General features: G+C 42.4%; 1 protein-coding gene across 2 annotated transcripts in view; it reads right to left on the bottom strand.

The window, feature by feature from the left end:
• The window catches only part of LOC141070516 (oxaloacetate tautomerase fahd2, mitochondrial), a 74,672-nt gene that overhangs the window by 13,317 nt on the left and 45,890 nt on the right, over nt 1–15,465 (bottom strand). For both annotated transcript variants that reach the window (XM_073559519.1, XM_073559518.1), the window contains exons 4-5: nt 3,351–3,410; nt 666–828 (exon numbers count right to left, since the gene is read on the bottom strand). In XM_073559519.1, the coding sequence (XP_073415620.1) occupies nt 666–828; nt 3,351–3,410 (223 nt within the window). The remainder of the gene's footprint in view (nt 1–665; nt 829–3,350; nt 3,411–15,465) is intronic.

The following is a 15,465-nucleotide window of genomic DNA, read 5'->3' as shown; positions in this document are numbered from 1 at the left end:
CAGCCTGGTGCAGGGCTACAATTTTGTTTCTGGTGTCCTTTGACAGCTCTTTGGTCTTCACCATAGTGGAGTTTGGAGTCAGACTGTTTGAGGGTGTGCACAGGTGTCTTTTTATACTGATAACAAGTTTAAACAGGTGCCATTACTACAGTTAATGAGTGGAGGAAAGAGGAGACTCTTAAAGAAGAAGATACAGGTCTGTGAGAGCCAGAAATCTTGTTTGCTTGTTTCTGACCAAATACTTATTTTCCACCATAATATGCAAATAAAATGAAAAAAAAAACAGACAATGTGATTTTCTGGATTTTTTTTTTCTCAGTTTGTCTCCCATAGTTGAGGTCTACCTATGATGTAAATTACAGACGCCTCTCATCTTTTTAAGTGGTGGAACTTGCACTATTGCTGACTGACTAAATACTTTTTTGCCCCACTGTGTATGTATGTATATATATATATATATATATATATATATATATATCTCAAAATGTCACTGAAATTACGTGACACTGCATATATAACAGTGTGAGCCATATGGAAATATTATATGGTGTGCAGAGCACATGTAAAATTGAAATAGCAAACTGTGAGACTATAATATGCAGTGAACGGAATAAAGTGCAATGTTTCCTGAAATATATTTTCAGGAAACATTGTAACTTAAGTACCTGAAATAGATTCTTTAGTAACAAGTGCTGGACCCAATGGACAGAAAGTGTCAAATGTTTTCCCCAGCAACCACTGCTTTCCATTCTTTTCCATCTGCCAGTCACGAGAGCTCACGTCATGAGCCACAGTATATCCGGCCACGTGCTCCATGGCGTCCTGCTCCTGTGTATACAATGGAAATGTGTCTATAATCCATGTAAGATCAGGGGCCTGGTGCCCTCACTGTCTGTATCAGATTCCTCAGATTTTGTAACAAGTCCTAAATCCTCGTGACAGATTTAGTCCTCTGTGGAGGGAATCAAAGACTGTATCAAGTTTATATTCCCAAACCCTTTGATGTTTTTGTGATTTGAAGTTGCCTTTTATTATGACTTGGAGAAACAGGACAGAAACCGAGAGCAAAGATGAGATTTCATCGCCACACGATTACCGACAAAAATTGTTTTTACCTATTGCCAAACATTTCTGTGCTCCAGCACACAACAAAAATTATAAAAGTTGTCATATTTTAAGGCAACTTGGAATCAGAAAAACATAGAAGGGTTTGGGAATACAAGCTTATTACAGTCTTTGATTCCCTCCACACAGGACTTAAATCTGTCTGGAGGATTTATGACTTAGTGCACTATCTCCTCCAGAGACAGTGAGGGCACCAGGCCTCTGATCTTACATCTAATTAAGGAAAATATTCAGAATTGAGAGTCCTCAGTGGTTGATACCTTTTAATGGCTAACTGAAATGATGGTAACACATTGCAAGCTTTTGAGACTACTCAGGTCTCTTTATCAGGCATTGACTGATACCAAATCTTAAGAATCAAGCTAAAAAACAATGAAATAGAGAAATCCCTGTATTAGAAGCCAATCGACCGTCCAACATACCTTAAATGGGACAGTTTCCATCCGAAGCACATAAAGAACTCTTATCTATAGCCAAGCCATCAGATACAATCGTATGTGTTCCAACCCCATTAATAGAGATGAACACCTTGGTCGCCTCAAAAAGACCTTTTTGAATCAGGGCTACCATCCAAGAACAATTGAAAACCAAATTACAAGAGCCACCAGAATGTCAAGGAATCACCTGCTACATTACAAAGCTAAAGAAGAAAATAACCGGGTGCCTCTAGTAGTCACCTACAACCCAAATCTGGAAGTGCTAAGGGGAGCTGCACGGAAACTACAACCTTTACTACAAAAAGATGCCCGATTACAATCCATTTTTCCAGACCCCCCACTACTGTGCTTTAGGCAGCCCCCAAATCAAAGAAGCATCATCGTCAGAAGCTCCCTGTCCTCCCCAACAGCTGGAGGAACCTTTCCTTGTAACCAGAAAAAATGTAAAACCTGTCCATTTATAATGACCACGGACAAGATAAAGATCCCCAACTTACATCAGGACTACAAGATCCCAGATACTTTCAGCTGCATCACATCTAATGTGGTGTACTTGATTATTTGTACTAAATGTCCAACTGGGGGTCTGTATGTGGGGGAGACCGGGCAAAAACTGAGAACAAGGATGAATTTTCATTGCCACACAATAAGAGAAAAAAAGAATGGATCTACCTGTGGCAAAACATTTTTGTATCCCTGGTCATAACACCATGGATATGAAGTTACTGGTATTGAAAGGTAACTTCACATCTCAGAGAGACAGAAGAGTCTGTGAGTACAAACTCATGACGACCTTTGACACTTTCAATGCTGGAATGAATGTGTTGCATGGATTTATGTCTTTTTACATCAATTAAGGAATTTGCTCCTAAGACCTTGTGGGGGCATCACAACACATTAGGAGACCCCAATCAGAGGACAATAAAACATCCGGACTCCTTATTTATGAACTGGTCCAATATTTGTTTCTCCCTATCCCACAATGATAGTTCTGCTTCACATCACTTGTCTTAGCTATTGGGTTATTTCTGTGCTGTCTTGTGTATAAATATGTGATTCTTCAGATGTTGTATTAGTCTAGCCTGATGAAGAGACCTGAGTAGTCTCGAAAGCTTGCAATGTGTTACCATCTTTTCAGTTAGCAATTAAAAGGTATCAACCACCTAGGACTCTCAATTCTGCATATTTTTCTATACTGGCTAACACGGTACAAAGATATATATCTCTCCTGTATCTAATTAAGGATTCACTCTCTAAACTCAGTTTGTTTATTTAAATGTCCATTTATAATGCTTTGCCTCAGTTTTTTGTTTATAGATTTGTTTGTTATACCATGCTTGTTGAAGAGACCTAAGAAGTCTCAAAAGCTTGCTTTGTAATATATATTCTTTGTTAGCCACTAAAAAGGTGTCAAAACTGCAAGACTATTGTTTTGTTTTTCCCACAGAGAGCAATCTTTTTTTTTTTTTTTTTTAAAACTGGCTAACACGGTACCAAACCTTTTTTTCTTTCAACTAAGTTAGGCAAAGAAGTCGCATCTTCAAAGATGTATTACACAGACAGAGTGGAGGGAGTCACCACCTCATAGGGTTAAAGAGTTTTCCATACTGAGAAGCTGCAGCTGCACCTCCCTCCTCCTGTCCTTCCAGTCACTGTCTTCTACTAGAAGACTCTTTGGTGACTGAAGACATTCTGTTTCAAAGCTAACTTTGAACACTTAATTTTGAGCATTATTTTATAACTCTGAAGTTCACAGGTGAAAAATGAATCGTGCCTTTTCAGTTTTACCTTGATATTTTTTCCCCTTTTTCCTATGACGAAAGCAAGTTCAGCTTCCCAGTCCACTTCCTGCAAACAGAAGACGAGACCATTACTGCTAGGTAACACAGAAAATTGCTAAGCAATGCATTAGTGCCATCTAGCGGAGAAAACAGGGACAACTTGTATATGTGATGTAGGCTCCTCTTAAACCATTTTATGTTATCACTACACTGTATGTAACAAAGAATTTTTGCTTTCTTGGACTTTTTCAGAGAATATGAAGGATAACAGCAAAGCTTTTTCTCCACTCATGATTAGTGGTTGGGGGAAGCGATCTATTGTCAAACTACTGTGTTCTCTTTTTAAATCATAATGACAACCAAAACATCCAAATGACCCTGATTAAAAGTTTACATACCCCATTTCTTAATGCCATGTCTAACATCAATGACCGCTTGAAGTCTTTTGTGGTAGTTGTGGATGAGGTTCTTTATTTTCTCAGATAGTAAAGTTGCCTACTCTAATTGGCAAAAAGCCTCCAGTTCCTGTAAATTCCTGGGCTGTCTAGCATGAACTGTGTGCTTGAGATCTCCCCAGAGTAGCTCAATGATATTGAGGTCAGGAGACTGAGATGGCCACTCCAGAACCTTCACTTTGTTCTGCTGTAACCAATGACAGGTCGACTTGGACTTGTGTTTTGAATCGTTATCATGCTGGAACGTCCAAGTACGTCCCATGCGCAGCTTCCGGGATGATGATTGCAAATTTGCCTCCAGTATTTGCTGATAACGTGCTGCATTCATCTTTCCTTTATCTTTGACCAAATTTCCTGTGCCTTTGTAGCTCAAACATCCACAAAACATCCGTGCTTTACAGTAGGAATAGTGTTCCTTTCATCATAGGCCTTGTTGACCTCTTTCCAAATGCAACATTTATGGTTGTGGCCAAAAAGTTCAATTTTGGTCTCATCACTCCAAATTACCGTGTACCAGAAGTTTTGAGGCTTGTCTCTGTGCTATTTTGCGTATTGTAGGTGAGATACTTTGTGGCATTTGCGCAGTAATGGCTTTGTTCTGGCGACTTGACCATGCAGCCCATTTTTCTTCAAGTGCCTCCTTATTGTGCATTTTCAAACAGCCACACCGCTAGTTTTCTGAGAGTCCAGTATTTCAGCTGATGTTATTTGTGGGTTTTTCTTTGCATCCAGAACAATTTTCCTGGCACTTGTGGACAAAAGTTTTGTTGGTCTACCTGACTGTGGTTTTGTTTTTAGAGAGCTCCTGATTTTCCATTTGTTTTTCACAGTTTGAACACTACTGACTAGCATTATCAATTCCTTGGATATCTTTTTGCATCCCTTTCCTGGTTTATACAGTTCAACTACCTTTTCCAGTAGATCCGTTGACAATTCTTTTGTTTTCCCCATGACTCACAATCCATAGACATCATGGGCTGGATGAAAGATGCAAGAGTCTGTCTGGATCCCAGAAACTCACTCAGCTTTTATGCACACACTGATTACAAGTAAACAGGTCACAGGTGAGGATGTTACCTTTAGCAACCACTCAAACCCATTTGTGTCAACTTCTGTGCATGTTATCAGGCCAAAATCCCCAGGGTATGTGAACTTTTGATCAGGGTCATTTGGATGTTTTGGGTTGTCATGATTTAAAAAGAGAAAACACAGTAGTTTGACAATAAATGGCTTCACCCAACAAATCTGCCGCATGAGAAAACCCTATTTTCCATATTCAACTGGGTTCACTAAGCAATATTGTCTGCAAAGTTGTATAAAACTTTCTTAATCTCTGCAATGGAGACAAAATTAAAAGATAATCAGAAAAGTATGTGACACAATGCATTAATACCCACTTGGACTTATTTTATTTATCAGGCAGTCTTCACTGGGGGCATGTGCTTCTTTTCTCTGTATGATGCAGCCCATTCATAAGCAGGCACCATCATACTTGAAAAAAAAAACACCACCATCACTGCTTGCAGACGATTTTTCAGTGCATGAATGGACTGCTACAGCTCTGATCTTGTGCATGAGTCAGTGTGAGGGAGGCAGTGCTGCTGAGTTTAGCCGAGTCATAGTACAAACCCTTCAGCTCTTATGCTTACTGAGTATCAGTAATCACACTTATGTCCTCAAGCTACTTGTACTCAGCAATAAGATCAGGGCTTTTATTACATCCACAGAGGAGTAACCTGCCTGTTCTCGACTACCCCTGTGTGAAATGTAATGAGATCCTGCTCCAATCTCACTGTTGAGTGATAAGTTGAACACCAAGGGCGCAGTCAGACAGCCGTATAACATGGACGACAATCGCATTGCAAACATTGGACTCTTCTCTCCTGACTCGAGCGCGACAGCGGCATAGAAATACATGCTGTCATGCTCTAGTCAGGAGAGCCTCTGGCCAGTTAGAGAATTGCGATACAATTCTCATGCTAGTAATATGGCCGTCTGACTGCGCTCATAAGTGTGATCCAGACACCTCTGTAAACAGGCAGTATAGGGAGAAATGCAGTATAGCAGAGGCGAGTGATAGGAGAGCTGATAGAAGGGTTGGACATATAAACCAGGATGGGGGATATACAATGGGGAAAATAAGTATTTGCAAGTTTTCCAACCAATAAAGAATGGAGAGGTCTGTAATTTTTATTGCAAGGTACACTTCAACTGTGAGAGACAGAATCTAAAAATAAAAACATAAAATCACATTGTATAATTTTTACATAATTGATTTGCATTTTATTACATGAAATATGTATTTGATACTATAGGAGAAAAAAAAATTTAATATTTGGCACAGAAACCTTTGTAATTAGAGGTCAGACGTTTCCTGTAATTCTCGACCACGTTTGCACACACTGCAGCAGCGATTTTGGCCCACTCCTCCATACAGATCTTCTCCAGATCTTTCAGGTGTTGAGGCTCTCGCTAGGCAATATTGAGTTTCAGCTCCCTCCAAAGATTTTCTCTTGGGTTCAGGTCTGGAGACTGGCTAGGCCATTCTAAGACCTTGAAATGATTCTTATGGAGCCACTCCTTAATTGCCCTGGCTGTGTGTTTTGGGAAGACCCAGCCACCACCTGTCATGATCCATGCTGGATCAGGACTGATAAAAAGCACAGGTAACCTTTTTTTTTCTTAAGCTGTGCTTAAGTTTGGTTTTTGCCCCCGGTGGCCATTAGGAGTATTGCACTGTGGTGTCGTTTGTTCAAGTTTGCCCCCGGTGGTGGTGAGCATCATTGCACTCTGGTTTCTTTAGTTAAGTACACATGATTATAATGCAGGTGTGATTGCTGTTTCTGCTATAAAAGAGTCACAGGTGTTGCAATCAGTGTTGGTGATAGTGTTCATTTCAACCATTCTTGGTGGAGGAAGGAGCTGGAGACCGTTCCTTGCAGCTCTGTCTTAGCCCTGGTGTGGAAGGAATCATAGGGGATTTCCTTGTAGCTCTGACAGAGCTTGGTGGCAGCGATTCAGGAGGAGAGCTGCATGCTGGTGGTGGACTCTGTTGCCATGAGCAAGTGCAACAGAGTAAAGCTAAGTGGTGTTTCCCTGTTGGTGTTTTTCCTTAGTGTGTATTAGTACAGTGGTGGGGCCAGTGCCTGCGCCACCCAGCTCCCTAGCAAGAGATAGGTGTAGGGTGTGCTAGGGCGACAGGTGCGGAACCGGCATAGGGAACGTTAGGAGCGTTGGGGACACTGACTCGGGGGAGTGCAGGAGGTCTCCACGTCCCCTTTCCCTATCACAGGGCCCACCATTGTAACTTTCCCTACCCCTTGTCTTGTCGTTTTAGTTACCGGCCTGCGAGCCGTGTCACACAGGACAGTATCATGTGCCGCGTCCTGTTTTAGTTACCGGCCTGCTGGTCGTGTCACACAGGACGGGTCCACGTGACACGACCCATCTTCAATGCTCTTTCTGAGGGAAGGAGGTTCTTGGCCAAAATCTTGTGACACATGACCCCATCCATCCTCCCTTCAATATGGTGCAGTAGTCCTGTCCCTTTTGCAAAAAAAAAAAAAAAAAAATCACCCCGAAGTATGATGTTTCCCCCACCATTCTTCATGGTTGGGATGGTGTTTTCAGGGTTGTACTCATCCTTCTTCTTCCTCCAAACACGGCAAGTAGAGTTGATACCAAAGAATTCTATTTTGGTCTCATCAGACCACATGACCTTCTTCCATGCCTCCTCTGGATCATCCAGATGGTCAATGGCGAACTTCAAACAGGCCTGGAAAAGTGTTGGCGTGAGCAGGGGGACCTTGCGTGCCCTGCAAGATTTTAATCCATGATGGCGTAGTGTGTTACTACCAGTAATGTTTGAGACTGTTGTTCCAGCTCTCTTCAGGTCATTGACCAGGTCCTCCTATAAAGCTCTGGCTGATTCCTGACCTTTCTCAGAATCATCCTTACCTCATGAGGTGAGATCTTGCATGGAGCCCCAGACCAAGGAAGATTATCACATAAAGAGAAAGCTGACAGCACTCACTGTGTTAGGACACCCGCTCTAGATCCAAATAACTCACTTGGAAGTAGCAATAATCAGGAAAAAGTAAGAACAGCGACCAAACTAGGTGACGAAGTTGAAAAATGCTTTATTCTGCCATGGTAAAATACGACGTTTCGACCAGCAATAGGTCTTTATCAAGTATACATAATAGCACACAGGGCCGGCTTAAGTAGTGTGGAAACAGTCAGCACCAATTACCACAAAGGCACAGCCCTCAATTTTAAATTACATTATTTACAAAAAAATCACAAAAGACATACAAAGAATGCATATAGAGTCCTTATCTGCTATAAATTATTTAGACAAAATTCACATTTACATTATGTGTAATATATTATCACAGCATAAACCAATAGAAACAGATCATCCCCATCCCCATGGAAACCACCATTCAATCACTGAAGGAAGAAGTCCCGTTATGTATAAATCCCCATAACCCATGAGTCGAGTAGACCACCCATCCGCAGGTTGCCTTCCATCGTCCTCATGTCGGCATTCGACCACCTACCAACCCCGTGTCAGCTTACAATTTCTCGCAGCAGTGCAGCGCGTAAGTCACCCGCCGGTGTCATCAGGAACTAGTCACCTACTGTGTCACGTGACTTACCCATAATGCACCATCCAAGTGCGCCCAGCGCTGAGAGAGGCATCGCTCCGGAGGAGGTGTGATGTCAGCCATAGCCATGGCAACTGAGCCGAACAAAAAACATGTCATAGCGCAAGAAGGGGGCATGTACAGCTCTTGCAAAAATTAAGAGACCACTACACAGTTTTACAAAAATCAGCTTCTCTACATGTCCGACAGCCATTCCACTCCAGAGTCAGTTGAATTCCAACCAGAGTACACCTCATTCTACTTAATGTGCTTCTGATTAGGTGATCACCTGAACAAAATCTTATTTAATGAAGGAAAGTGTAAAAAAAACCCCTGCTGTGGTGTTCACAATCCTCTTGCAATAGGACAAGCTGGATAGCAAAACAAGTGCTAGTAATATCCCAAAAGTAATAGGAATGAAAAAATTTATTTTCAACTCCTTTGACATGGTTAAAATTTAAGTCTTGAGTGAGAAAAAGAAAGGCTCAATTCAGGCTTTACAAGCAAAGGGATACAGTGAGCATCATGTTGCCTCCATCCTTAAAATTTCTAAGACGGCAGTCTATTACAACAAGGTCAAACAGCAGACATTGGTGACAACAAAGCTACAGACCAGCAGAGGGCGAAAACGACTTCACTGTGGTTATTCCACAAACTATTGATTTCTGATCTCTTCCTGAGTTAAAACATTAGTATTGTTGTTTCTAAATGATTATGAACTTGTTTTCTTAGCATTATTTGAGGTCTGCAAGCACTGGATTTTTTGTTCTTTTGACCATTTCTCATTTTCTGAAAATAAATACAAAATTTAGTGTTTGGAAATTCGGAGACATGTTGTCAGTAGTTTATAGAATAAAAGAGCAATTTACATTTTACTCAAAAATATACCTATAAAGAGAAAAATCAGACAAACTGAACATTTTGCAGTGGTCTCTTAATTTTTGCCAGAGCTGTGTATAGCGTATCACAGCAACAGGGGAAAGTACACACCAGCCATTTTCCATGGCAACAAAATAAACAATCCCAATCTCATCTATAGCACTAAATTCACCTTATAACTCAAGAAGGCATTAACCCCTTCACCCCCAAGGGTGGTTTGCACGTTCATGACCGGGCCAATTTTTACAATTCTGACCACTGTACCTTTATGAGGTCATAACTCTGGAACGCTTCCATGGATCCAGGTGATTCTGACATTGTTTTCTCGTGACATATTGTACTTCATGTTAGTGGTAAAATTTCATTCAAATAACTTGCGTTTATTTGTGAGAAAAACGGAAATTTGGCGAAAATTTTGAAAATTTCGCGATTTTCCAACTTTGAATTTTTATGCCCTTAAATCACAGAGATACGGCACACAAAAAACTTGATAACTAACATTTCCCACATGTTTACTTTACATCAGCACAATTTTGGAACCAAAATTTTTTTTTGTTAGGAAGTTATAAGGGTTAAAAGTTGACCAGTGATTTCTCATTTTTACAACACCATTTTATTTTTAGGACCACATCACATTTGAAGCCACTTTGAGGGGTCTATATGATAGAAAATACCCAAAAGTGACACCATTCTAAAAATTGCACCCCTTAAGGTGCTCAAAACCACATTCAAGAAGTTTATTAACCCTTTAGGTGCGTCACAGGAATTTTTTTGAATATTTAAAAAAAAATGAACATCTAACTTTTTTTCATAAAAAAAATACTTCAGGTTCAATTTTTTTTATTTTACCAAGGGTAACAGGAGAAATTGAACTGCAAAAGTTATTGTGCAATTTGTCCTGAGTACGCAGATACCTGATATGTGGGGGGGGAACGACTGTTTCGGCGCATGGCAGAGCTCAGAAGGGAAGGAGCGCCGTTTGACTTTTTCAATGCAAAATTGGCTGGAATTCAGATTGGACGCCATGTCACGTTTGGAGAGTCCCTGATGTACCTAAACAGTGGAAACCCCCTACAAGTGACCCCATTTTGGAAACTAGACCCCCCAAGGAACTTATCTAGATATGTGGTGAGAACTTTGAACCCACAAGGGCTTTACAGAAGTTTATAACGTACAGCGGTACAATTAAAAAATCATATTTTTTCCACAAAAATGATCTTTTCACCCCAATTTTTATTTTCCCAAGGGTAACAGGACCCTAAAAGTTATTGTGCAATTTGTCCTGAGTACGCTGATACCCCACATGTGGGGGTAAACCACTATTTGGGTGCATGGCAGAGCTCGGAAGGGAAGCAGCGCCATTTGACGTTTTTGGCTGGAATTGAGATCGGACACCATGTCGCGTTTGGAAAACCCCTGATGTACCAAAACAGTGGAAACCCCCCACAAATGACACCATTTTGGAAACTAGACCCCCTAAGGAACTTATCTAGATGTGTGGTGAGAACTTTGAACCCCCATGGGCTTCACAGAAGTTTATAACATAAAGCCATACAATTAAAAAATCATATTTTTTCCACAAAAATGATCTTTTCACCCTCAATTCTTATTTTTCCAAGGGTAACAGGACCCTAAAAGTTATTGTGCAATTTGTCCTGAGTACGCTGATACCCCACATGTGGGGGTAAACCACTATTTGGGCGCATGGCAGAGCTCGGAAGGGAAGCAGCGCCATTTGACGTTTTGGGCTGGAATTGAGATCGGACACCATGTCGCGTTTGGAAAACTCCTGATGTACCAAAACAGTGGAACCCCCCCACAAATGACACCATTTTGGAAACTAGACCCCCTAAGGAACTTATCTAGATGTGTGGTGAGCACTTTGACCCCCCCAGTGCTTCACAGAAGTTTATAACACCCGGACGTGAAAATAAAAAATTCGTATTTTTTCCACAAACATGATCTTTTAATCACCATTTTTTTATTTTCCCAAGGGTACCAGGAGAAATTGGACCCCAAAAGTTGTTGTCCAATTTGTCCTGAGTATGCTGATACCCCATATGTGGGAGAAAACTACTGTATGGGCACACGTCGGGGCTCGGAAAGGGAAGTAGTGACATTTTGGAATGCAGACTTTGATGGAATGGTCTGCGGGTGTCATGTTGCCTTTGGAGAGCCCCTAATGTACCTAAACAGTGGAAACCCCCCACAAATGACACCATTTTGTATACTAGACCCCCCAAGGAACTTATCTAGATGTGTGGTGAGCACTTTGAACCCCCCAGTGCTTCACAGAAGTTTACAACGCCCGGGCGTGAAAATAAAAAAATTCGTATTTTTTCCACAAACATGATCTTTTAGTCACCATTTTTATATTTTCCCAAGGGTACCAGGAGAAATTGGACCCCAAAAGTTGTTGTCCAATTTGTCCTGAGTATGCTGATACCCCATATGTGGGAGAAAACTACTGTATGGGCACACGTCGGGGCTCGGAAGGGAAGTAGTGACGTTTTGGAATGCAGACTTTGATGGAATGGTCTGCGGGTGTCATGTTGCCTTTGGAGAGCCCCTAATGTACCTAAACAGTGGAAACCCCCCACAAATGACACCATTTTGTATACTAGACCCCCCAAGGAACTTATCTAGATGTGTGGTGAGCACTTTGAACCCCCCAGTGCTTCACAGAAGTTTACAACGCCCGGGCGTGAAAATAAAAAATCCGTATTTTTTCCACAAACATGATCTTTTAGTCACCATTTTTTTATTTTCCCAAGGGTACCAGGAGAAATTGGACCCCAAAAGTTGTTGTCCAATTTGTCCTGAGTATGCTGATACCCCATATGTGGGAGAAAACTACTGTATGGGCACACGTCGGGGCTCGGAAGGGAAGTAGTGACGTTTTGGAATGCAGACTTTGATGGAATGGTCTGCGGGTGTCATGTTGCCTTTGGAGAGCCCCTAATGTACCTAAACAGTGGAAACCCCCCACAAATGACCCCATTTTGAAAACTAGACCCACTAAGGAACATATCTAGATGTGAGGTGAGCACTTTGAACCCCCAAGGGCTTCACAGAAGTTTATAATGCCAGGGCATGAAAATAAAAAAATCGTATTTTTTCCACAAACATGATCAATTAGTGCCCAATTTTTTCATTTTCCCAAGGGTAACAGGAGAAATTGGACCCCAAAAGTTGTTGTCCAATTTGTCCTGAGTACGCTGACACCCCATATGTAGGAGAAAACTACTGTATGGACACACGTCGGGGCTCGGAAGGGAAGCAGTGACGTTTTGGAATGCAGACTTTGATGGAATGGTCTGCGGGTGTCATGTGCGTTTGGCGAGCCCCTGATGTACCTAAACTATTGAAACTCCCCACAAGTGACCCCATTTTGGACACTAGACCCCCCACGGAACTTATCTAGATGTGTGGTGAGCACTTTGAACCCCCAAGTGCTTCACAGAAGTTTATAACACTCGGACGTGAAAATAAAAAAATCATTTTTTTCCACAAAAATGATATTTTTGCCCCCAATTTTTTTATTTTCCTAAGGGTAACAGGAGAAATTGGACCCCAAAAATTGTTTTGCAATTTGTCCTGAGTAGGCTGATACCCTACATGTGGGGGTAAAACACTGTTTGGGCGCATAGCAGAGCTTGGAAGGGAAGGAGCACCATTTGACTTTTTCAACTCAGAATTGGCTGGAATTGAGATCAGACGCCATGTTGCATTTGGAGAGCCCCTGATGTGCCCAAACAGTGGAAACCCCCAATTCTAACTCCAACCCGAACCCCAACACGCCCCTAACCCTAACCCTACCCTAACCCAACACACCCCTAGCCTTAACCCTAGCCCTAACCCTAATGGAAAAATGGAAATAAATACATTTTTTTAATTTTATTATTTTTCCCTAACTAAGGGGGTGATACACGGGTATTACATACCTGGTAATGTGTTTTTTCATGAGACATGACGGCACCACGAGAGAGGGGATCCGCCCAGCGAGGACAGGAAACCTTCAAGATAAAAGGGGCGGCTCCTCCGTATCAGTTGTTTTACAGAGCACGAGAGGAACTCCGCAGGTTAGTGTACACATAAATAATACAACTTTAATACTGTTAAATTTCCGACACCAAGGGAGTGTATAATACTAATAATGCACCCAACTAATGACGTGATCAATAGGGCGGGAATATAAGGGTGCCGTCATGTCTCATGAAAAAACACATTACCAGGTATGTAATACCTGTGTTTTTCCATTCTACATGACGGCACCACGAGAGAGTTACAGAGATTTGTATTGTCTTTAGGGGGGGGATCACTGCTTGTAACACTCTTCTCCCGAATGTGAGATCAGAGGTAGCAGATAGGTCTAATCTATAATGTTTGAAAAAGGTAGACGGAGAGGACCAAGCGGCCGCCTTACAGATTTGGTCGATGGAGGCGTCCGCTCTCTCCGCCCAGGACGTTGCCATGGCCCTCGTGGAATGGGCTTTTAGGCCCTCTGGAACAGGCCTGCCTGCACTACCATATGCTAGTATGATGGCCTCTCTCACCCATCTAGCTATAGTTTGCTTAGAGGCTTTAAGGCCCTTCCTTGCCCCCTGGTATGAAACAAACAGGGCCCTCTGTTTCCTCCAGGGTTTTGTCATCTCTAAATATTGTAGGATACATCTCCTAACATCTAAGCAATGTAGCCTCTCCTCCTTCTTGTTACCGGGGTTAGGACAAAAGGATGGCAAGACTACTTCCTGAGCTCTGTGGAATTTCGACACTACCTTAGGGAGGTATGCTGGGTCTAATCTTAAGACAACTCTATCGTCCATAACCTGAGTGTATGGCGGGTCTGCTGACAGTGCGTGTAAGTCCCCCACCCTACGTGCCGATGTAAGTGCCACTAATAAGGCTGTTTTTAAAGTTAACACTTTATCTGATGTCATGTCTAGTGGTTCAAATGGACTTTCTGTTAGAGATGATAGGACTAAGTTTAGATCCCAGGGAGGAGGTTTAGGAGATGGGACAGAGTTAGCCCTAGTACAGGCCCGGATAAACCTGGTCACCCATCTATCATTTGCTAGGTCATAGTTGAATAATGCTGCCAGGGCTGAAACGTGTACTTTGAGGGTGCTGACAGCTAAGCCCAAGTCTAAACCCCTTTGCAGAAACTCTAGCACTGCCCTCACCGGTACTTCTCCCTCCCGTATTGGGCCTGAGGTGGACAAAAATTTTCTCCATATTCTCCCGTATATTTTTGTAGTCACTGGCTTTCTGCTACTGATTAGGGTGGAAATTAACCTTTGTGAAAACCCTTTTTTCTCTAACAGTGACCTTTCAAATTCCAGGCTGTCAAATGCAACCTGGAGTTCGGAGGGTGATTGAAGGGACCCTGTGTTAGGAGGTCGTGGTCCTCTGGGAGTACCCATGGGTCCGTCACTGACATCACTCTTAGCCAGTAGAACCACGGCCTTTTTGGCCAAAAGGGAGCTATCATAATTACTCTGGCTCGGTCCTCCCTGATCTTCTTCAGGACTAACGGAATGAGGCATATCGGGGGGAAGGCGTACAGGAGACCTGATGTCCATTTTATAATGAAGGCGTCTACCGCCAGTGGCATGTCTGCTGGACTTAGAGAGCAGAACTTTTGAACCTTTCTGTTGGTTTTTGAGGCGAAGAGATCTATTATGGGTTTCCCCCACATAAGCATAATCCGTTGAAAAATGGACTCTTTTAGGCACCATTCGCCTTGCTTCAACCGGTTCCTGCTCAGAAAGTCTGCCTTCAGGTTGTCCACACCTCGGATATGCAGGGCCGATAATGAGAGAAACTGACGTTCCGCTAGAGTCAGTATTCTTCCCGCTATTTTCATTAATGTCCGAGAACGGGTGCCCCCCTGATGGTTCACATATGCTACTGCTGTACAATTGTCTGATAGGACTTTCACGTGATGTCCTGTCAGGTGTGTCAGTAAAAATTCCAGCGCCCTTTCGATGGCTAGCAGCTCCCACTCGTTTGAGGATAGATCTTTTTCGTCCTGAGCCCAAGGATCTTGAAGCCATAGGGTGTCTAGATGGGCTCCCCAGCCCCAGGGGCTGGCATCTGTCGTGACTACTCTGGAGGCTGTATATGTCCAGGGTACTCC

The sequence above is a fragment of the Dendrobates tinctorius genome, unplaced genomic scaffold (genome assembly GCF_039654945.1).
Source record: "Dendrobates tinctorius isolate UK_male_01 unplaced genomic scaffold, ASM3965494v1 ptg000272l, whole genome shotgun sequence".
NCBI classification, from domain to species: domain Eukaryota; kingdom Metazoa; phylum Chordata; class Amphibia; order Anura; family Dendrobatidae; genus Dendrobates; species Dendrobates tinctorius.
This window is presented reverse-complemented; position numbering and strand designations above follow the sequence as displayed.